This window comes from Onychomys torridus, chromosome 2 (assembly GCF_903995425.1).
Source record: "Onychomys torridus chromosome 2, mOncTor1.1, whole genome shotgun sequence".
Lineage (NCBI taxonomy): Eukaryota > Metazoa > Chordata > Mammalia > Rodentia > Cricetidae > Onychomys > Onychomys torridus.
The window spans coordinates 8,606,733-8,630,802 of record NC_050444.1 but is presented as its reverse complement, the minus strand read 5'-3'; the positions used below and the strand labels follow the sequence as shown (position 1 = coordinate 8,630,802).

The 24,070-nt window shown below is 41.3% G+C and overlaps 1 protein-coding gene across 2 annotated transcripts in view; it reads left to right on the top strand.

Moving 5' to 3' along the window:
* Nsmaf (neutral sphingomyelinase activation associated factor) overlaps window positions 1-23,895 on the top strand; it is a 57,852-nt gene extending 33,957 nt beyond the window's left edge. For both annotated transcript variants that reach the window (XM_036178990.1, XM_036178989.1), the window contains exons 13-31: window positions 110-286; window positions 2,090-2,169; window positions 2,580-2,670; window positions 2,763-2,826; window positions 4,366-4,417; window positions 4,505-4,625; window positions 5,031-5,162; window positions 5,756-5,798; window positions 6,395-6,558; window positions 7,819-7,927; window positions 10,300-10,358; window positions 13,491-13,558; window positions 14,249-14,316; window positions 14,714-14,837; window positions 16,628-16,711; window positions 20,468-20,618; window positions 21,992-22,094; window positions 22,197-22,306; window positions 23,265-23,895. In XM_036178990.1, coding sequence (XP_036034883.1) covers window positions 110-286; window positions 2,090-2,169; window positions 2,580-2,670; window positions 2,763-2,826; window positions 4,366-4,417; window positions 4,505-4,625; window positions 5,031-5,162; window positions 5,756-5,798; window positions 6,395-6,558; window positions 7,819-7,927; window positions 10,300-10,358; window positions 13,491-13,558; window positions 14,249-14,316; window positions 14,714-14,837; window positions 16,628-16,711; window positions 20,468-20,618; window positions 21,992-22,094; window positions 22,197-22,306; window positions 23,265-23,359 — 1,895 coding nt within the window. In that variant the 3' untranslated portion in view covers window positions 23,360-23,895. The remainder of the gene's footprint in view (window positions 1-109; window positions 287-2,089; window positions 2,170-2,579; window positions 2,671-2,762; window positions 2,827-4,365; window positions 4,418-4,504; window positions 4,626-5,030; window positions 5,163-5,755; window positions 5,799-6,394; window positions 6,559-7,818; window positions 7,928-10,299; window positions 10,359-13,490; window positions 13,559-14,248; window positions 14,317-14,713; window positions 14,838-16,627; window positions 16,712-20,467; window positions 20,619-21,991; window positions 22,095-22,196; window positions 22,307-23,264) is intronic.
* Window positions 23,896-24,070: the final 175 nt, after the last annotated feature.

The window sequence follows — 24,070 nt, the reverse complement described above, 5'->3', positions numbered from 1 at the left end:
ACGAATCAAGACACTCTGAAACACTAGAGAAGCTAGTTCTGCCACATTAAGTCGCAGCTAGCCAGTCATCCTGGAAGCTCAGTGAGCTCTCTGACCCCTCTCCCCTCAGAACACCATGTCGCAGAACACACTGCGGAGAGCTACATGCTGCAGTGGCAGCGCGGGCACCTCTCCAACTACCAGTACCTGCTTCACCTCAACAACCTGGCCGACCGCAGCTGCAACGACCTCTCCCAGTACCCCGTGTTCCCATGGGTAATAAATGACTACTCCAGCACAGAATTAGGTGAGCACTGTCGTGCAGGGGCCTGATGAGGATCTGCTTCCAAAAGGGCATATGTGACTTATTTTATATCATATCAGACTATAGGAACAAATCAGAGCTCATTTCAGTTTTCTTGCCAATTTCCTTTCACAGTAATGGACAGATACTGTATAAATAGTGTTTTATGTGTATTTGCCACTTCTTTGAAGGTTATGCATAGGAAATGTGTACATAATTTTAATTCAGTCTTCCCATTATTATGTGTAAGTGCCAAGTTCTGAAACATTTAAATTTCTCACTGAAAATTCCAAGGTAGTTTATTATTTTAGATTTACATTGAAAATTTGAATACCAAAAAAAAAAAAAAAAAGTTAACCATCCACCACTAATCACAGAAGGAAATGGAAGTCATCCATAGTCACATTATGAGAGGGAACAGTACTGCTCAGACTTTTGTGTTGTTACCAAGTAAACCAAGTGATAGGTGGAAAGATTGATGTTAGCCCATGGTTTCCAGGGGTTTAGTGCATCATGGCAAGGAAGTAAGCAGAGCCAGGAAGCATGGTAGCCAGGAAGCGTGGTAGCCAGGAAGCAGAGCAGAGTAGAGCAAAGAGCAAGGGCAAGATACAGCCTGGAAGACATGCCCTAGTGACCTTCCTTCAACATTTTTCACTGCTTCCTAATACTGACATATTATGAACCAACTGAAGGATCAATCCATTCATTCGGTAAGAGCCCTCCTCATCTGATTGTCTCAGGAAATGATGTGAAGACACACCCAAAAACTTCTTGCTAATTTAGACATTTCTCAGGCCACTCAAGTTGACACTCAAGAGTATCACAACACTTTCTTTTTTTATGGCATCAATACTTCTTTCTTGTTCCCTTAAATAATGTTTCTAAAATTTGATAATATTGTAATTTTATATCATAACATACTAAAATTATATATTATGATCAAATAGTTTTTTAAAAGTTCAGTGAGTTGATCCTTTGTCATTGAAAGTTATAACAAATTGTCTAGGGATATAAGAATGTATTTCTTTGATAATTTTCAAATCCTTGGTTTTCAAGTTTTGTTAATGTAGCTGGACCATGGTGGCACACTCCTTTAATCCCAGAACTCAGGAGGCAGAGGCAGGTAGATCTCTGTGAATTCTATCTCTGTGAAGCATGCTGGTCTACAGAGTGAGTTCCAGGACAGCCAGGGCTAACCAGAAAAACTCTGTCTCAAAAAAATAATAATAATTTCTTTTGCTAATGTCACAAAAGAATATTCACTGTAGTTTAGACATAGAAAGTAAACCTTAGTGGAAGAATATGGGTTAAAAATTTGTTTTTGTAGTTTTACTTGGAATTGGGCTTCCTTTGTTTTTTATTAGAAAGTACTTTAAAATGACATTTACTTATTTATTTGTATGTGGGGGGGGGGGGTTGGGTGTATGGCTGCACATATGCCAAGGTGGACCCATGTGGAGGTCAGACAACCTTGGGAATCTGTTCTCTCCTTCCACCAAGTGGGTTCCAGGGATTGAACTCAGGTTGTCAGCCTCTATGGCAGATGTCTTTACCAACAGATCCATCTGGCCTGCTACAGAAAATCTTTTTTAAAGTCTATATTTAGAATATCTTACACTACAGATGTTACTTTTAAGTGAATGTGGGTTTTTTCTTTTTCTTTTCCTTTTGGCAGCTATATAAATAACGTAGGTGCTTACTGCTTGTGTACTTATCTCAGTTTGTAAACTACTTTGTAGAAACAAGTGTGAACTTGGCTCATTCCAGGAGAGTAAAGGTGATATGACACTGTGTTCATGTTTACAGACTTGTCAAATCCTGGAACCTTCCGAGATCTGAGTAAGCCGGTGGGAGCCCTAAATCAGGAACGGCTGGAGCGACTGCTGGTATGTACGGGGCTCCTGGCTTCTAAGCAACATGCGCATCATGGCCTGTGCTTGCTCAGTAACTGAAGCTTAGTCCCCAGACTTAGGTGCTCAGTGTCAGGGTGTCCTCAGCCCTTTCCTGCCCTGACTGGTGGCTCACTGTTTCTGTGTGTTTGTCTTTGTCTTTAATTGGGGCAGTAGAAGGATGACCTGCTTGAATTATTTTCATGAAGATATTCTTTGATAAAGTGAAAAAGAGGTGCCTACCATTCGTTCTGTTCGTTGGGTGTCAGCACCTTCCCTACTGTAAGCCTGGAAAATGAGAATGCACAGCAGGAGTGCTGCTAGTCACAGATGCGCTTTCTCGCCAGCCCTCTGCTCTTCTGAGGGTTGACACCTTGAGTCAGTTACTGTTTGTTCTTACGTTGTAGACTCGATACCAGGAAATGCCCGAGCCAAAGTTCATGTATGGGAGTCACTACTCTTCCCCAGGCTATGTGCTCTTTTACCTCGTTAGGATCGGTAAGGCTCTAGCTAGCATCATCCACAGTTTCGCTTGGATTCCCAGATAATTCTACAATCTGATTTAACCCTGTTTTTCGCCCCCCATCTAGCACCAGAGTATATGCTATGTCTACAGAATGGAAGATTTGATAATGCAGATAGAATGTTCAACAGGTTTGATAAAACATCTCACTATTTTGAACACTTTCTGATTATATCTGTATAGTATGCTTATTTTAAAATGCTAGATATAAACAAAAACACAAAAAAAATGTAAAGCCTAACCAGGCCTGAAGGCATATACTTTTAACCCCAACACTCAAGAGACAGAGGCAGGCAGATCTCTGTGAGTTCTAGGCCAGCCTGGTCTTTATAGAGTTCCAGGACAGCCAGGACTATACAGTGAGACTGTGTCCCAAAAACAAGTCATTATTTTTCAAGCTTTCATAATGTGTGTATATATAGGGAAACATGGTTTTTTATTATTTTTAATTTATGTTATGTGGATGAGTATGTGTCTGCTTATGTGTATGTGCACCATGTGCATGTGCACCATGTGCATGCCCTACCAACAGGAGCCAGGAGTTGACCTGGAACTGCAGTCACAGGGAGAGCTGTGATCCACCATGTGGGAGCTGGGAATCCATCCCAGGTCCACTGAGCCATCTCCAGCTCTAGAAACAGATTTTTGTTCTGTTTTGTTTCAAAACAAGGTTTCTCTGTGTAACCCATGCTGTTCTGGAACTCACTCCGTAGACCAGGCTGGCCTCGAGCTCTGAGATCTGCCTTCCTCTGCTCTCTGTGTGCTGGGATTAAAGGCATTTGTCACCACACCCAGCTTAGGCACAGATTTTTAAATATAGATTTTCTCTTGTCCTATGTAGCCTGGGCAGTTTTTTCCTATACTATGAAGAATATTTTGAAATAATGACCTTAAAAATTGATTGTGTCATGTTTTAGAATATACACTATTTACTTAAACTGTTATTGTCTATTGGGCAATTAGATTTGTCTACCCAAATTTTATTCTTCTTAATAATTCTACTATGGTGAAGCATTAAAATTGGATTACATATTTGCATGATTAACATTTCCTTCCCAGAATACAAAAAGGAAGTAAAGTCCCCTTGTGTCCCACCATGTGTTTTTGGTCTGATCTTTTGTGGAGCCACAGAGCAGTTGCTCAAATGATGTGCACCTCCATGAGGCAGTGTGCATGTGGTGGTGTGGGATGGTGTGGTGTGCACCTCCATGAGGCAGTGTGCATGTGGTGGTGTGGGATGGTGTGGTGTGCACCTCCATGAGGCAGTGTGCATGTGGTGGTGTGGGATGGTGTGGTGTGCACCTTCCATGAGGCAGTGTGCATGTGGTGGTGTGGGATGGTGTGGTGTGCACCTCCATGAGGCAGTGTGCATGTGGTGGTGTGGGATGGTGTGATGTTCACCTCCATGGGGCAGTGTTCATGTGGTGATGTGGGCTTGCTTCACTATCCTGTGATTTCTAGTGAAGTTCCACCAGCCCCCTGGGCCACACTTTTCTTTTAGGTCAAGGGGCTTCACATGCACGTTAAAAGCTGTGTCTGTGAGAAAGCTGGGGTGCCAGAGCCTAGAGCAGTAGGTGTTAGTGGGAGGATGCAGAGAAAAGCTGCTGCTGCTGCCGCCGCCGTCCGTAGCTCAGGTTGATCATGAGCACATCACTCTTTTTCATATCTAGTATTGCAGAAACCTGGAAAAACTGTTTGGATGGTGCAACAGATTTTAAAGAGGTAAGCAATTCAGGAAGATGACAATCCACAGGGCTTTGGTTTCTAAGTGCTTTAAAAACATGTTGCCACCCCTCCCCCAACTTGCAGTTGATTCCAGAATTTTATGATGAAGACGTCAGCTTTTTAGTCAATAGTCTGAAGTTGGATCTTGGAAAGAGACAAGGAGGGCAGATGGTAGACGATGTGGAGCTTCCGGCATGGGCCTCAAGTGAGTTCCTCCTGAGGCATGACAGCATAGCATATTGCATGCTTTCTAGAGTAGTGGAGTTGTGATGTCATTCATTGTGTTGTATTCTTGTGGCTTTTAAGAATACATACTTAATTGAACTGGAATCTGTCTATCCCAATCAGAAGTATGTTGAGTCTACATTGTAAAGACATCAGTATATGTTTGGTAGACCTAAATGTTATCAAAATGCTTCCTGCCACTTTTTCAGAAAAAAATAAATATAAGAATAAGGCTCATTAGAAATATGTGTGTCTTTATAGGAAAAAAAAATAGATGCATATATCTCTTTTCTCCTAGAAGTTTTAAGCACAAATGGATAGGTACAAGAAATGAAAGCAAATACAATAGAGATGCATAAAATTCTGATGAAGTCTACCCTGATAGGTCCCCAAGACTTTCTCCAGAAGAACAAGGATGCCTTGGAGAGCACTTATGTGTCTGAGCACCTCCATGAGTGGATTGATCTGATATTTGGCTATAAGCAAAAAGGAAGTGAAGCTGTAGGGGCCCATAATGGTATGTAACATTGACTGCTGTTTCACTTAGTGTGTGATGAGAAAGCAGACATGCAGACAAACAAGCTGGAGACCCAGTGCTCTGGCTGAAGACGGGGTACATGAGCTCAGGACCAGTCTGGGCTACATGTCTAGATGCTACAAACCAAACTAAAACCTCTGTACTAGAGCAGTAACTTCAATGCCTGTGAAGGCCCAAAGCTTGCTTTTAATGAGCATGAAGAAGGAAGATGGCAACTGTCCACCTCTTCAGCCTCAGTGCTATATACCTCAAGTTTCTCTGATTCTCTCTGTCAGTAGCAAGGAACTGGAGCTGAAATCCAGAAGTGACTCACGTGGAATGCTCACACCAGTGCTGTGACTAATGTTTCCCTAAAGGAGAAAGAAATAACCAAGGAAAACACCCAGATGATAGCATATCACATCTGCCAAAAGATAATAATACAAGATAATATTTACTGTTTGAATATTAATGTTTCACAAACGAAAGAAAAGTGAATTTCTTTGAATGCAGCTTTGAATTGTGCAAAATCTGGACAGGATATTTATAACTAAATGTACATTTTTTCATTAGTGTTTATATCTCTCCTTCAGTATTTCATCCCCTGACCTATGAAGGTGGTGTAGACTTGAACAGGTATGTATATGTCTACAAGGTATTTCCGCTTCATTATTATTAATACACTTATTTGATAAGATATAGAAATTTTGAAATGATTTATATCTTGCTTTCAACATTGTTAGTTGCTAAGACATAGAAAATAGGGGTTAGAGAGACAGCTCAGCGGTGCTCTTTAGAAGGACTTGAGTTCAATTCCTAGCACCCATGGGGGGTAGCTCAGAACCAGCTGGCACTCCAGTGCTGAGGAATCTAATGCCTGCTTCTGGTCTCCTCAGCCACCCATTACAGATGTAGCATTCACCACAACCACCCGGCAATATTAATCCCAGCACTCAAGAGGCAGAAGCGGGTGGGTCTCTGAGTTTGAAGGTAACCTGATACAGAGTGAGTTCCAGGACAGCCAGGCTACACAGAGAAACCCAGTCTCAAAACAAAACAGACGAAACAAAGAAAAAAAAATATTATGTAAAGGTGTACAGAGAGGTTTAGTCCTCACCCATGTTGGCTTTTTATTTGAGGTTCTGTCTCCCTGTTGATCTGCATTGTTTGAAGTTCGTGCTTCAGGACCTGAAGCTGGTGGTTCACAGGATCTTTTGTGTTTCTTCCTAAAGCATTGAGGATCCTGATGAGAAAGTAGCCATGTTGACCCAAATTTTGGAATTTGGGCAGACACCAAAACAGTTGTTTGTGACACCACATCCTAGAAGGATCACCCCCAAGTTTAAAAGTGTGTCCCAAGCCTCCAGCTATAATGCTTCTATGACAGATTCCCCAGGTAAGTCCTGTGACCAGTAGTGTAAGGTAGGGGCCTTTTTTCGTCTTTCTGAAGATTCTGAAGCAGAGATGAAACACAAACTGCTGAGTTGCTTAAAGATGTTTGCATCTGTAGGAGGCTTTGGGCTACTTCAGTGACAGAGCTAGTATGTGCAGAACAAACGTATTTCTCCCACCCGTTTTTGTTGAAGGTTTTTTAGACTGTCAACTTTGAGAAAGGTCATTTACTGAGGCTGGGACTGCCCTGGCTCTTCCAGTGCTTCTGACTTTACACTCCGTGCTTTACAGCACTGTCAGACATGTTCCCAGGCACCTACTCGACACTTCTCTAGAAAAGACTTGGCCTTGACTCTACAAAACCCCCATACAGAGCTTGGATTCAGTTCAGACTGCTTTGCTTCTTAACTTTGTTCTTTCTTTTTTAATTTTCTTACTAACATGTGGCAAATATGTGTAGAGTATCTCTCCCATCCAGGCCATGCTGGCTACTAAGATGAACTTTAAGGGTGGGAAGATCACACACCTTCATCAGTGTAACCATGTTTCAATTGATAACCATGTTTCATATGTCACAGAGCTACACATGAGGAGTCATGTGACAATACAGCATCTCATCAACAAAATGTCTCCTTTTCTTCAGTTTTGACTTATAGACACCCCAGGCATGCTCAGGCTGCAAGAGTAGCAAAGCCCGCTTTCCAGCATTTTCCTGTGAGGGCTTGACTTAGGGGCAGCTTAAAATACTACTTGAAGACATTCAGGGTTAAGTCAGAAATGCTGTCTTCATCCCTTAGTCACCAGCCATAACCACCATCATGACCCGGGTAATCTATCCAGGTTTTCTTCATGCAGAAGTAAGAGGGTTACTTCTGCCCAGAAACCCTTTGAGGGACCAGAAGCCTTATTTTATTTTTTGTTTTCTTTATCCTTCTCAAAATCACCATAAATAATGCTTCCTAGGCAACTGTCAAGTTTTACAAAGGAAAAAACTGAGAAGGGAATGGCCACTCAGACTTCTGTTCCCCGTGCCTAAGCAATCAGATCAGGACTTTGCAAACGCTAGGAAGTCTGGAGCTTTCAGTGAAACTTTCTGTTTCTAATTTGTTCTTGGCTAACACTGGGCCATATGACGAATACCTTTGAAAGCATATTTTGGTGGGAAGCTTGTTTTCTTGGTTCCTTAATTTTAATAAAAAATAAGGTAGTCTGGTGCAGCTGCCTTTCTGTGATTACTGACTCACTCAGCAAGGGTTTCTTGTAGTGTCTCCAGGGGAAGAGTCATTTGAAGACCTGACCGAGGAAAGCAGGAGTCTGGCCTGGAACAACATCACCAAGTTGCAGCTACACGAGCAGTACAAACTCCACAAAGAGTAAGAGCGCCCCGCGCCCCGCACCTCCTCTGTAAAAGCTGGGGTCTCTCGGGGTGAGGGTGAATCGTAGAAGCCAAGTGAAAGGATGGTACACGGGTCTGGTGGCAGTGCTGGTTACTCCAGGGAAAGGTCACAGTCACGACAGAACCCAGTGTTAGTTTTCAGAGCTTTATTAGGAGGGGAAAGAGGAGAGCCAGGCCTGGAGAGAGAGAAAGACAGTGGAGGCAGGGAGCAGATCAGAGCAGAGCAAAGAGAGCATGGGGTCTGCATCTGGCTTTTAAGGCGCAGATTGTGTGACCACGCTGGTATGTAGTTGCTCGCGCCTACTGGTGACTTAAGACGCAAGACCCCAAACTGCACGTGTGCAGTCATGTAGCTGGAGTGAGGGCAAAATCCTAACACCAAGTCACGTGCAAAGTGTCCATTCAGTGTTGCTGCCTTTGGTTTCCAGCCTGCAGGGATTTCTGATGTGAAGCCATTGTAGCAAAGGGAAACTTGACAGGAGATGGTTGGTTTTGGACCCCATGCTCTTTCATACTGTCATTTCTGTCATATGTTGTTCTAGAGCAGTGATTCTCAATCTTCCTAATGCTGTGACTCCCTAATACAGTTCCTCAAGTTATGATGATCCCCAACCATAAAATTATTTTGTTGCTACTTCATAACTGTAATTTTGCTACTGTTATGAATAGTAATATAAATATCTGATATGCAGGATATCTGATATGTGGCCCCTGTGGAAGGATTGTTCAACCCTAAAGGGGTTGCAACCCACAGGTTGAGAACTGCTGTTCTAGAATGAGATTGAGCTGGCAGACAGCCTGAAGTTTTATACCTCTAATACCACCCCTCAAATCTTAAAAAGTGGAAAATTATGGGACAAGTGTGTCTGTCACCAAGTTTTGAATTTACTGATAGTGTAGGAGAAAGTACATCTTAAAAAAAACAAAAAACAGGGCTAACAAGGTAGCTCACTGGATAAAGCCCTTTTCCTGCAAGTGTTAGGGTGGAATTGAGATCCCTAGAACCCGTGTAGAAGCTGGGCAGGTACAGTGGAGGCCATCTGTAATCCCAGAACCAGGAGAGAGACAGAGAGTCCCTGGGCAAGATTGCTAGCAGAGATTCAGTGAGACCTTGGCTCAGTAAAGTGGACAGAGAGCCATCATGGAAGACATCCACATGCACAGACACCTATACAGACACATGCCCCCAGAGACATGCAGATGTTCACATGCAAAAATTATAACAAATGTGGGTGAGTGAGTGAATGGATATATGGATGAATGGGACAGTTGATCAAGATCTTTTGTAAGGTAATGATAACTCATGGGTGGAGAAAGAGAGGCACCATAAGGTAATGAAGTCAAATGTGGTAAGAGGAGAAGGGGATGTGCAGGATGAGTGAAAGACAGGGAGAGAGGGAGGGAGAGAAACAGAAAAACATATATCCATTGTAAAAATCTCTGTGTGTGTGTGTGTGTGTGTGTGTGTGTTGTTGTTGTTGTTGTTGTTGTTGTTAAGATGCCTGTAACTTCAAGGAACTTGGGTTTGTGAATGAAAGCCTTCCATGTTTAATGTCTCAGAATGTTCATGTACTCTGGTAGGAAAGCTTAAGAAACTGGCCTAATGGGCCAACCTGCTTCATAAAGAAAACCCAAGCCTGAGCTCAGGCCGTGGCACAGCTCCCTGGCGTCAGCACTCTCATACAGGTAGTGGCCGTGTTTTCCATTGGTCATGAGTAGGTTTGGGTGTGCTAATGCCTAGCTTTGTTTTAGGTGTGTGGCTCAAAGCATAGTATAGCATCTTGAAAATAAGACAGCTAGTTCTACCTTGTTTCTTTTAGAATAGCTTTTCTTCCCTCAACTTCCCAGAAAGGCACATAGAAGAGTTCATGTGGTTAAAGACAAGATGATGGTGTAAAATAAACTGTACTTGTACAAGTAATGTTTAATGGTTGAACCTTGGATGTTCTTAAAAGGGCCCACTGGAACCCCATGTGTACACCATTGACAGACATTAGGGACAGTGTATTCTGAATGAAGCAAGCTTAGTAATTGTAAAGAGTAAGTGCCGTCACTTTGGGGATGGTCAGGTCAGGTGTGATTGTAAGAGAAGCAGTTTTCACATGTCAGAAACATGTTAGCGTGTTCTGTAGCAGCTTGGGGAGCAAAGAGTGAGGATGTTTTCCAGCAGCAGAGTGTTGTCTGAGCAAAGGTAGGCATTGCCAAGTAATGACTTGTCATGGCAGGAGCATGCAGAGAACAGACTGAGTGAAGAAACTATGAACACAAAATGAAAGGAGCTTAGTAAAAATAAAGCAGGTGTGCCAGCACATGGCTAATGGTAATTTATAAAACTTTGATTTTCAACAGGGCGGTTACAGGGATAGCAGTGTCTTGCAATGGGTCTTCAGTCTTTACCACATCACAAGGTATGTTTTCCCATCTGGAAAGCTCTTTAGCTGGAATTATAGTGTCTGGGCTTTACTTTACTGGCATGTGCTGCTTCCATATAAAATAGGCTTGGAAAAGTTTTGTTATAGTCTGCCAAAAAGGAAAGGCTTCCTGTTGCTGACAAGGTTTCCTGGATGAAGGCACAAGGCAGGAAGAGTCCATTGGCCATGGCCTTGCTTACTCCAGGCTGTGTTACTACAAGAGGTTCCACGTCTGTTGCTGCAGAACTCAGAATGTCATGGAGGAGTAGCTAGCGCTAAGCTAGACCTGGACTGCCAGGGTGCTGGTGCACATTAGCTTGTGGAATGCATATTTCCTGTTAGATTTCACCCTGACATTCAGCATATAGCTCTAGATTTTTTTTTGTAGAAATTAACATAGCATTGAATTCATATATTGATAATGTACCTGTGCCTTATTGATAAGACTTAGAACTATATCTTAGTGATACATTAGAATTTGGTTGTGCTGATCTATAAGAACACTAAAATTCATCTCTTGCTGCACATGTGTTTTTCTGGAGGTCTATCATTAATTGAAGTATCCTTTAGTGTCAGGATAACCAGTTCTGACAAAGCTAGTGATTATTTTTCATTAAACTACTCTTTAGTCCTAGATTAGCACAGGAGACTGTAGTTCCCATCTGTCATGTTTATAAATGATGCTATTCAGCTAACCACATCCAGGTAGATGAGTCACTGCTACCATATTCTGTCACTATGATGTGTTATCTGTAGCATTTCATTCCTTTCTATTCACATACCACCTTGGATTCCATAAAATAGAATTCCCCACAAAGTCTACAAAATAATTTTTTAGGAAAGGTTATATGCAGGACCCTACACTGGACATGTCAGGGCATCTACCGTGCTGCTCAGGAAGGAGGAAGCCATCTGTGTTTTATCAGAATTTCTAGCTACTGCATTGACCCATTAAGCAACCAACAAACATTTGTATCTTTTAACCAAGTCTCTAGTGCACCAGTTCTCGACCAGTGGGTCACAACCCCTTTGAGGTGGAATGAGCCTTGCACAGGGGGTCACATTCCAGATATCTTACATATCAGATATTTATTTTATGATTCATAACAATAGCAAAATTACAATTATGAAGTTGCAACAAAATAACTTTATGGTTGGGGGTCACCACCATGTGAGGAACTGTATTAAAGGGTTGCAGCATTAGGAAAGTTGAGAACCACTGGGCTAGTGGTTCGCAGGGTTTGTCTGGCATGGTATATCAAATCTTCAAATCTTTGTACTCACGTGACCTTGTAAACCATGAGTTTTATGTTATGACCATCAGGGCTTCAGATCTCCCCCAGTACCACTGCTTTGAATTTGCTAAGTAAAAAGGAAGGATTTTTGTTAAAGTCAAACATTTGTATTTTTGCTTTAATTTACATTTCTCAAGTTTAGATTTTCATGATTTGTATTACTGGTTTATATCCACCCTAATATTGGCCTCAAAGTTAAATTTCTTGCTCAGATGCATAGTGTTTGTGACTCAGATGCTTAAGTTTTGGGACCATTCACAGGGATCACCACCTGGGGGACCAGTGCTCACTGCCATCTTTAACCTGGTGACTTCTAGTGCCAGGAGAACATCTCTGATTTTGAGAAAAGTGTCTTGGCTGCTTATGTTTCTTTAAAATGGTCAAATTGTCTCTGGTAGACTTTGTGGTGAGCACTCAGAACTGCCTAACAGGACCAAAAGCAAATTGGGAGGACATCCCAAGATCAATGACACCCTGAAGGAATGGCCAAGTGCTGTTGTGTCTCTGTGTTTGTTCCCAAGCTAGTGCTAAGTAAAGTCTTACAGAGGCTCCTGTTTATAATTTTCATGAACTCTGTTGCCAAGGTTAGGTTGAAATGTTATGTTTACTGTAGAGAAGAAATTGATTAGCGCTTGTTACAATGGGTTGCCATGGTGGATGTTTAGGAAGTAGGTTACTGCAGGATGGATAGCTGTACAAAATGGAGTTGTGCATCTGGGGTTTGTGGTGCTGGAGATGGCACCATGGCTTGAACCCCACGGTAGTGCTCTTCACTGACCTCTGCCCTGGCTTTTTAACAGCTGGTGTTGTTTAGTCAAGGAAATTCAACATTTGGGTATTTTCATTCCTGCATCACTATTCTTTTACAAGCTAGTGGTTCTCTCAGCCAGCTCAGGCATTGGATCTGCTGTGGAATAAGAGTGTTTGATGATTCTGCATCCCCGCTCCCTTCTGGTTTGTTAACCTTAACCCGGCCTTTCTTTTCAGTTCCAGCTCTGCTTGTCCAAAAATACCTTTATAAAACAGGAGTGTGTGGGGCAGAGCTCAGGCCTCTAAGTGCCTACTTTAAGTACCATTCATTATACAACAAAACATTTTCCTTCCTCAGTAAAGAGGGAAAATAATAAAAATAAAAGTACTATTCATCTATAAATAAATTTAAAGGTCACTCTATAATAAGGCCATTCATTTAAAAAATTACTTCTGTTGGCAAGTCTTTGTTTTCTTAAAATTAAAATTGGGCCTGAAGATATGGTTCAGTATTTAAGAATACTGACTCTTTAGAGAACATGGGTCTGGTTCTCAGCACACATGCTAGTTTAAAACCATCTAGAACTCCAGTTCCAGGGAATACAGCACCCTAATCTGGTCTCCACAGGCAGCAGGCACACATGGGATACACATAAATGCATTTTACAAAAAACCACTTATCTATACACTCACACACCTGTACATCCTTGTTGAAAGGATACTGTTTGTTTTAGTATTAAGACACTCACACGCCTGTACGTCCTTGTTGAAAGGACAATGTTTGTTTTAGTATTAAGATCTCTGCCTCCTCCTCTATAATTTTCCATGCGCTTGAGTGTGGGGCTTCCCTGTGCATGCAGGCCTTTAGAAAGAGCAGTGGCAAGCCATGTCTGTGCTGGGATTGTGTGGTTTCAGCCATGAAGTTGTGTCTTAGAATCTTCATGTTGGCATGGCCTCAGAGGCCTGCATACACTTAGTTTTCCATGGAGCGATGCTGACTTCTGCCCTCCATGAGTCAGTAGGGTGCTTGTCCTTTGGCGTCTGCAATGCTTAGGCAGTCTTTCTTCTCTTTTCTGACTCTTAGATTCCACTTTGAAGATGTTTTCTAAGGAATCCAAAATGCTACAGAGAAGTATATCATTTTCAAATATGGTAAGTTTATCTTATCAGTGTTATTTATGGTAGAAACCCATGGGACCTGGGGTGTAGTTCAGTGCAAGGCCCTGGATCCTGAATCTGGAGGGTGGGAGGGAGGGAGGCCGGCAGGAAGGAATAAGGGAGGGCCAGTTTCTCCTTACTTTTTCTTATACCAGTGTGATTTAACCTAAAATCTTGGATACCCAGTAGAATACTCCTTAATAAGTTTATCCTTTCTTTTAGCTATCAGAAAAGAAGTATTCTGTGCTACTTAAATAATTAGGCACTTCTGATTACTTGGGGAAATAAAACCAGTTATTAAAGAATGTGCCTTATTTTTAACATCAACACTCCAGGAGATGTTGAAATTCCCTTGGGAACTTTGTACATTTTCCTTAGCCACATCTCTGCAATACAGAGAGGGCTATTTCATCCTTAAGGACTATTCTCCTACCATGCTCAACACCCCTCCAGCCCTGTGAGAGCCCACGAAGCATCAGGCTGGGTTAAGCATTCCTGACTACTTTGAGCATTTGGGAGAAAACCAGTTTCTGGACTTAGCAACTCTGAGTCCTGGAGAGTGATGAGGAAGGCCACTATAGAAAGAGTCTGACATCTGTCTGGCAGGAACCCATAACTAAAGTGTACCAGTGAAGGGTTTACTAACTACTGCAAGTCATTAATATCAGACCTTTGGTATTTCAGGCTTTATCATCTTGCTTACTTTTGCCAGGAGACACCACTGTCATCAGCTCTTCATGGGATAACAACGTGTGTGTATCTGCCTGCTTCTTTGTAATTAATTCTGCATGCTTAGTGGCTGCTCACATGGGATCTGAGGGGTGTGCAGGCTTGCATTAGAGGAGACATAGTAGAGATGAGGACAGTATCATCAGGATCAAATACCATGATTTTAGTATAATAATTTCTCCAAGTAGAATCTATTTTTCCTATATTTTAAACTCAGGTGAAATGTAGCTAAGATAGATTTGGAAGTAATATAATTTCAAATTCAAATGTTGAATATTTTTCTCTTAATAACAAGAACAAGTAATTTGTAATTTTAGTAAGCATTAGTAGTTTAGAAATAATATTTGTTTCTTAAATGCATGTTTAAGAATCTTAAAATTAACCTTGGATATTATTTTAACAGCCCTTGTTATCTTTTAGCTATTTTTATTCCATAGCATTTGGAAGACGCCAAGACACACTGATGGGACACGATGATGCTGTTAGTAAGATCTGTTGGCATAATGACAGGCTGTATTCTGCATCTTGGGACTCTACCGTAAAGGTCTGTATATACTTTTTAACTGAAAATGTTTGATTATATACTATTGTGAGCCATTCAGTTTCCTATCAACATGTTCAGAAAGTATGTAAATAACATACAAGGATATGTTATTACTGCATGTTCTTAACGTTGTTGTACTGAGCATTTCTTCCATATATCTTTTTTATTCTTTGATAGTTTTACACTTGCATACAATGTATCTTGATCATATCCAACACATATTCCCCTCTTTTTCACTCTCACAATACTTCCCTCTCCCACCTTCAAATCCTCCTCCTCCTGTTTTTAACAGTTAGTGTTGCTGGCAAGCAAAATGGATTGTAGGCCATCCACAAGAGCTTGGGTAGACTATCAGATGCCACACCCCTGAAGGAAAGTGGCACCTCTACCCCACCAAGTTGCCAATAACTGCTTAGCTAGGGACAGAGTCTCCTGAGGGCTTCTCCTATTTCATGAGTGAAATAGCCATGTCATGTCCAGAGGACATTTCAAAGCACTCCTCCCCATCCTACAGACTCTCACATCCTCTTCCATGCTGCCACGCTCTCAGCACTGGGCTGTTGATGTGCATGTTCATGAAGGACTGAGCAATCAACAGTCACTTACTCTCCGTACTTTAACCAGTTAGTAGTGTCTACATCGACTGCTTCCTACTGCGAAAGCAGCTTCCTGGCCAAGGTTGAGGGAAGCACCCATCTATGGGTCTAAACATAAATATGTAGACGGTAGATTGGCAACGTGGCTGTTCAGCCAAACAGCAGTAATGGGCTTTCACCTAAGGCCTAGGACTTCCCCAGCTGTGGGCCTTTGACCAGGTTTATAGGACAAGACATGAATTCCTTCCTGTGGAGTAAGGCTCAGATCCAGTTGTAAAGCCATTATTATACACAGCAGGCACATCTTGACTGGCATCTCAGTCTAATAGCATGCAGGGTCCACTGTTGGATAGATCCATTCACGACCCACTCATCCCACCCCTGCCTCCCCATCCCCCACCCCCCATGCCCCCAGTGACTGACACTGAAAGCTCTGCAGCGGGGAAGAAATTTCCAGGTCAGTTCCGGCTTGATTTCGTAGGTCTTTAAATACACATGTGTTGTGTCTTCAATAATAGGGTTTCACTGTGTGCTTGTGAACAGTGTGTTCACCTAAGTGTTTCCAGGTCTTCTTCAGAAACAGAATTGGAGCTCTTCTTGTTTGATGACTGCAGACACAGACTGGAGCCCTAATAGTTGATCAGTTAACCCTAACAGTGCAAGTGAAGTTGAGGGATCGTTGAAAGATCAGAGTGTTTAAATGTGTTCTCACTGTTTCTGTGCTGTATAGGGTCATCAGCTTGCTCTTCGGACTCCTGTTTTCCCATACAAGCTTCTCTACTGCTTAGGTTTCCAGATTAGATTTGATTCTGTGTATAGGAAAGAAACAAAAACCATTATGTTTCTTGCAGTTTGTCGGCATTTTTTCTCCAACCTTATAGATAAGTTTCCTGTATATAATATTATAATTTGGGGGTTTGGTTACGTACTTCTTGAAATGCTACGTGACATTGCAACACTTGTGCATTCAACATTTCCCTTGATTCACACAGTGCTTAAACCACACAGAGTAACATATTGAAGGGATGGATGTGGACAGAGGCATGTGTGTACTAGTGGGGAAGAAGCCCATGGGAGACACTGGACCTGTACCAGCATTTACTGGCAGGCATGCTAGATGGGAGTCTTTTGCAAATGTGTGGAGAATTTTGTATTAAAATTTAAAAATATGTTCTGCAACATGCTCTGTCCTAGGTGTGGTCCGGTGTTCCTGCAGAAATGCCAGGTGCCAAAAGACACCAGTTTGACTTGCTGGCTGAGCTGGAACATGATGTCAGTGTGAGTCCAACAACAAAGCTCTAGGTCCAGAGGGTGGGTGGGCAGTAAGTACTTGGATTTGTGTATGTATGTTTTGTTCATTTTCTTTTGCATATTAGAGATTATAGGCCAGCTCTTTGGGTGATCCTGTTAGGTGTTCGATTCTGCCTTCCTTCCCCCTCTGATAGGCTCATTAGCACATTTACCTGAGAGAATTAGCTTCTTTCCCAATTAATTTTCAAAACGTCAGTTCTGTGGTAGGACCATCATCTTCGTGCTTCCTGACCTAGAAGGTAGAAGGGACCATCTGTCCTAGAGATACCTGTCCCAAAGCTGAGAGAACTGCCAAGCTGTGGAGATGGCCATGAATGCACAGCCTAGCCAGAGCCAAAACACACTTGTTTCTGGTGGTTTATTGAGTCGTGCTACTGTTTGGTTGGGGATGTAGCTCAGTGGTAGAGCGCTTGCCTAGCAAGCACAAGGCCCTGGGTTCGATCCTCAGCTAAAAAAATAACACAATACTGCCATTGTCCAGCAGCTGCAAACTGATGCTGCATTTTCATGGTCTTCAAGGTTGAAGACATTTAGTGTGCAACTCAAGTTCCTTCATTCCACACAGCCTTCAAATAGTCATGGATCAGCCCTGCTTCAAGTAGTTTGCTGCCTCAATATGATTTATTATTCAGTGTTAACTTTTTAAAATATATATTTAATTGAAATAGAATTATATCACCTTCTTGCCTCCATTTCCTCCCTTCAACCCCTCCCACCTAATGTCCCTTGAGCCCCTACCAAGTCCCCTCACTCTCAGGTTCATAGCCTTTTTCTTCACTATTGTTACATACATGTATATATATATATGTATATACACGGATATATATATATATATATATATATATATATATATATATACATATACGTATACATATATGTGTATATATATATATATATATATATATATATATATATATATATATATAAACACAATGTGCTGAGGCTGTTTTTGTTGTTTCAAGGCTGACCACTCTGTATTGAACAATCAGTAAGAAGGCTCATCCCTGGGAAAGGTTAATTCTCCTAGTAGGCATCAGCTGCCTATAGTTTCTTGTCTAGTTGTGAAACCCTGCCAAATTTTCCCTTTTCCACATTAACATGTCTGCTGATATTGCCACTGTTCCAGTCTTGTTTATGTAGCCATTTCTGAGAGAGACTGTCTTACCGCTGGCTTCTGGTATTCTGGCTCTTACACTCTTCTCTGTCTTCTCTTCCTCCGTGTTTCTTGAGCCATAGATGCAGGAGCTGAGATGCAGATGTATCCAGTGGGGCTGGGCTCCCTATAATCTGTTAATCTCATTGTGTCCAGTTGTGGTTTTCTGTAATGGTCTCTGTTTACTATAAAGAGAGACTTCTTGGATGAGGGGTGGTAACTACACTTATCTGTGGGTATAAAGACAAGGTTTGGCAAAGTGGTAGTAGTAGATTGTTTTCTAAAGTCCATGACCTCAGTAGTATCAGGAAGCTGGCTAATTTAGGAATGTACCAGGAATGCCTTCCCTCCTGTGAAGTGGCCTTAAGTCCAATTAGATAACTGTTGGTTGCCACTGATATATGAGTGCCACTCACTGCTTTTATGTGTATTTTACCATGCTGGTAATTGTCTTGATTCCTAGGTGTTACAGATGGGTAAGACTGTTTTAATGGCTTCCTTCCCTTAGCAATTTGCATAGTAATTTCTGGAACCATGTAAGGTAGACCACAGGAAAGAGTCTTTCAGGTCAGATCCAGCTCAAGTCATCTGAGTCCTGTGTCCTCAGGTGTAGTGTCTTCAGGAGTAAGGGCCCAGCTTCAACTCCTGAGAGGCACCAAGAGCTATATCAAAATCTACTATTGTTTAGGGAGTCACTTCAACTACTATGACCATTCAAAAGGCAATTTCTCGTGTCCGGTACTGTAGTGTGTGTATGTTAGTATATGATTCTTGTGGGCAATCATTGTTAGCCCAGGTGGTTTAACTTCCTATGCGTATGCACATACACTTACGTATTGTGTATAATTTTATATCAGTATAAAGTAATATGATTTCTTGAGGGATTATCAAACAACTTTGGTGTTACTTGTCCCTTGTCTCTTCTTCTGTATTGACCTCCCCCTACTGGCACCCCCTCCTAATTATTCCATTTCTCACTTCACCTGCTGTCCTCCACATCGGTGATCCCTTTATACTCTCCAGGTTTCTATGTGGGATACTCACATTTGGAGCTAGGAACTGAAGATGAGAAAGAATACGTGACATATGTCTTTCTGGGTTTGGATTTCCTCACTCGGTATAATCTTTTCTAGGTTACCTGCAAATTTCATATTTATGTACAGCTGAATAGTGTTCCATTGTGTATCCGTGTACCACATTCTCACTATCCAATTATCTGTTGGGCATTAGGTTGTTTCTATTTCCAGCTATTGTGAATAGGGTTGTAATGGACATGGCTGAGCAAATATCTGGAAAAGGATGTTGAGTCTTTTGTGCATATGCCAAAGAGCTTGGTCATAGGGTAGATTATTTTTTCAGTTTTTTGAGGATCCTCCGTACTGATCTCCAGAGTGGCCGCTGTACTAATTTGCATTCCCAACAACAGTGAATGAGAGTTTGTCTCAACAGACGCTAAGCATTGTCAGCTGTTTTTGTTTTGTTTTGTTTTATCTTAGCCATTCTGATTGGGATGAGATGAAATCCCAAAGTTGGTTTAATTTTCATTTCCCTAATTGCTAAGGATGATGAACACTGAAGTATTCTCAGCCATTTTTATTTCTTCTGTCAAGAACTCTGTTTAGATTCCCCAGCCCATTTTTCAATTGGGTTGTTTCCTTGACTCTTTGGTTTTTTGGCTTTGATTTTTTTGTTTTTGTTTTGTATGGTTATTTGTTTTAGTTCCTTGTATATTCTGAATAATAATCCTCTGTCAGATATGTAGCTGACAAAGATTCTCTCCCATTCTGTGGGTTTTTTCTCCAACGGTTGATTGTTTCCTTAGCGTATGGAAGCTTTTTAGTTTTATGAGGTCCTACTTGTCAGTTGCTGGCCTTAATTCCTTGACTAATGGAGTCGTGTTTAGAAAGTCCTTTCTTACATTATATCTTATAGGGTATTGCCTGTTTTTTCTTCTAGCAGTTTTAGCATTGTTTCAGATTTAAAATTCAGGTCCTTGACCCACCCGGATTTTTGTACAGCAGGACAGATACGGGTATAAGTTCATTCTTCTACATGTGGACATCCAGTTCTGCCAGTACCATTTATAGAAGATGCTGACTTTCCTCCAGGATATATTTTTTGCCTTTATATCAAATAATCAGATGACAGTTATGAATCCTCATATTTGGGTCCTCTCTTTTATTCCTTTGGTCTACATGTCTATTTTTGTGCCAGTACCCTGTTTTATTACAAATCTGGAATTACAATCTCTCCCTTACTATTCTTTTTGCTCAGGATTACTTTAGCTATCTAGAGTTTTTTCTGATTTCACTTGAATTTTAGTTTGTTTTGTTTTTGTTTTTTCTTATGAAGAATATTGTGGATATTTTTCTAGCATACTTAGAATTTTACTTCATTTTAAAATAAATGGTCATTAGATATTACTAAAATATAAGTCATATTAGTTGTACCGTCACACACTGCACAGTAAAGCTTAATTTTTGTCATTGTGAGTGGATACTTTAAGGAGCATGGGAAAAGCATAGTTAATGAGGAGTCTGAGCCAATTATTTATCACTGTTTCTTCTTAGGTCAACACCATCAATTTAAATGTTGAAAGCACACTGTTAGTTTCTGGCACCAAAGAAGGCATGGTGAATATTTGGGACCTCACTACAGCCACCTTATTACACCAGATTGCATGCCATTCAGGGACAGTATGTGATGCTGCTTTTAGCCCAGGTAAGTATTATCCTTTTCAATATAGAATGTATCAGCTCAGCTAGAACTCTGAAATTAAAAATTCAAAAACAAAACATACCTTACTAATGAGAGGTTCTGACTATAACTAAGGCTAGTTCATTTCTGGATACATGGGAAGAGCCATGTGATTTCTTTGGGGAATGAGACTCTCTTTGTAGCCAGACCCTGGAGACCTTGACCCATTGGCAAATACCTGTGGACATTTCACTGCATAACTCCACGCATGACCCCAGGAGCATGGTGCTATATGCTCTCCTAGCTTTCACCATACTAGCCATACTGCTGGCCTGAAAGAGTCACAGTCACAGGTCATGAAGTTTAAATTTTACATATTTGTATAACTGTTCTGGAGCAAATGATTTTAACCACAAGAGTCTTTGAGAAATGTTACTAAGTAGATGATATCAGGGGTTAATGGGAACAGTCTAGAGACAGGGAATGAAGTAGAATCATAGAAACCAACAGTTCCCTCATTTCTAATAACTGTACCAATGTGCCAAGAAGTTAAGGGAGATGGACACAAGGACAAGGGATAAACAGTGCCAACGATTAAGTTTCCAAGTTATGTTGTCTATAGGATAAATGGAAAAACCTAGTATATCCTCAGAGGAGATGGAGTAATGCGGAATGTAGAGTGGATTGATCCAGCTTTGGCTGGTGAGTTGGTCCTGAGAACCCACACCCTACCAGATGTAAATATTAACCACTAGAGACAAAACTGTCTCTCACTCTGCATGACCCTGTAACCATATGTGCTGCCTTCGGGGCACACTGTTCTACCTGTAGGTGTGCCTAGCCAGAAAAGTTCCTTTGTAGCTTGCAAAACTGCTTATGCTTCTGACAGTAGAGATCTAGATCACAAAGGTAATGGCTACAGATGGAAAAGTTGGGGGATGGAAGGTGGAAGAAGGAACAAACTGATAATTATTGTAACCATTTTTAGAAACTTAGGAAGGCTCACTGTAAAACTATTCATGAAAACCATTGAAAATGTATAAAGACAGCAAAGGCGGGTTACTCATTTAAACAATTTCTTTATGGCACCAACTTCACACATCCATCCCAGGTCATCAAACCTGTCTGGAGCAAGGCTTCCAAGCAAATACATAGACTTTTGGCACTCGTAATTTATAAATTGAATACTGCTTTTAATTCTTCAGCTGGAGGAATCAGCATGTATAATGGAAATGAACTTGTATCAAAGGGCCATCTCATTTCAGGGCCTTAGAAACTGGAAAAAAAAAAAAAAATCAAGGAGCTCCAGGAAAACGAAGTAGGCAGTAGATTCAGAAGTCAAGTCTGAGTGATCAGACCTGCTTTCTGAAGCAGCTTCCTATGTGTCTTTATGGCAGATAGTCGCCACGTCCTCAGCACGGGAGCAGACGGCTGTCTGAACGTGATTGATGTGCAGACGGGCATGCTCATCTCCTCCATGACATCACAGGAGCCACAGAGGTACAGCGGCTGAGCAGTGATGACACCTGCAGTCTGTCCGTGCTCTTGTCCTCTGGTCCCGTACTTCCTTTATGACAGACTGTCTCCTGATTGTGCTTGCAGGTGCTTCGTCTGGGATGGAAATTCAGTCTTATCTGGAAGTCGGTCTGGTGAGCTGCTTGTTTGGGACCTCCTTGGAGCAAAAATCAGTGAGCGGATACAGGGCCACACTGGTGAGTGGAGTGCAGCTATTACGTCTGCTGTGACTCAGGTCCCTTTCCAACAGGGAACACTTGTGGGCAGACCCCATGTGTGCTGTGGGTTGTTAACATTTCCCTTGCACATTCTGATTGGCCACTGGTTATACATTTCAGTTTCCTTAAGATTTATATTTATTTTAGCCTCTGGAAAAAAATCTTTACTTCCATACAGAGAATTAAAAAATACGGCAAAGCTGAGTCTTAAAAATAATGCAGCTACCAAAAGACGATGAAAAATAAACTCCCATGGAAAACTAAGGCATCCTCCTACCTTCCAGTGTCAAACTGCAACTCAGACATCCCAGTCTTGAAGGTTGTTTGCCAGTGAATCCCATATGGATCTTTCCGGAAGATTATGTGGAGAGAATTGCACAATATACCATATCACATAAAGCTCCCTGCTCCCTGTTCCTTTTCATTTGCAGACTCTTGGAAGACTCAACATAGTCTGCTTAACGTTTGCAGGGCTGTTTTAACCGTTGCCTCTTCCCACTGTGTTACTCTCTTTTCTTGTCATATAATTTCACATGCTTTATTTCTTAGACATATCTCTCTTAAAATTATGTAGCTGTGCTTTCCCTCTTGGTTCAGTGGGCTTTTTTTTCAACAGTTGCAATTCATCTGTGAATCTTCCCATGGAAAAGGCATAAATCTGCAGATGTGGTCACAGGCTACTCATTTCCTTTTCCATAAAATCTCTTGACTTTTCTTATACCATTTGCCAAGGTTGTGTAATAGCATCAATCATTTTGCTTTTAGATTCATAATTAATTGGTTTCATTCCTTTCAAGTTCTCTGTAGAAGTGGGTGCTTTTAATCTTATAGACAGCTTTTGTTTTACAATGACAAGGAATAGAGATGGCATCTTGGTAAGTGTACGGAAGTCAGCATGCAGTCACCAAGTCTACCTGGTTGCCTCCCTGTCTTTCAGGTGCCGTGACATGCATATGGATGAACGAACAATGTAGCAGTATCATCACAGGAGGGGAAGACAGACAAATTATGTTTTGGAAATTGCAGTATTAAGTGCCTTTTCCTCTCTGTTAAGTTCAATTCTATTTAATGTATTTTTAAACCAAACTTTTAACTGGTGAATGTGCAATGGTATAATACTTAGAAGTTTCACCACATGAAGAATTTGTGGTTTCAACTTCCGAAATCATGGTGACTTCATTCAAAGCCATTTGTTGTCATCCGTTAAGGCAGATAAAAATATGGCAGCGTTACGGGCAAGAACATTCTTTTTAGACAGAAGACTGTACTGGGTGGTAGAGGACGAGAAGAAATACCCATTGGACTGAGAACATCGGGTAGCACTGGCAGCTCAGTTCTTGGAGAAGCAGTGCAGGAACCTCAGATCCAAGTTGCCTGGTTGTCACAAGGTTCTTGGATGTGTTTTCATGGACTGCTGCCTTTCTACAGTGCCGTGTGTGTGCCCAGATTCTAAGAATCTAGGGGAGGAATAGCAGTTCTTCTAACAGTAAGTCTGTCACTGTGTATAGTAAAGGTTTATATTTCATTACGCTACTAATGTTCATCTTTTCTACATTAAAAATATTTTTCTGTAATGAAAGCACTTTTCCTTTTATTTAAATAATTTCTTTTAACAATTACAAATATTAATCCTTCTACAAAACCAACTTAATGACAAATATAATTCCATTTCTTTCGGGCCTACCTTCAGAACCAAGTCCAGACAGTAAGGTGGGTAAACTGGAAAATGTGAATTTCCAACAA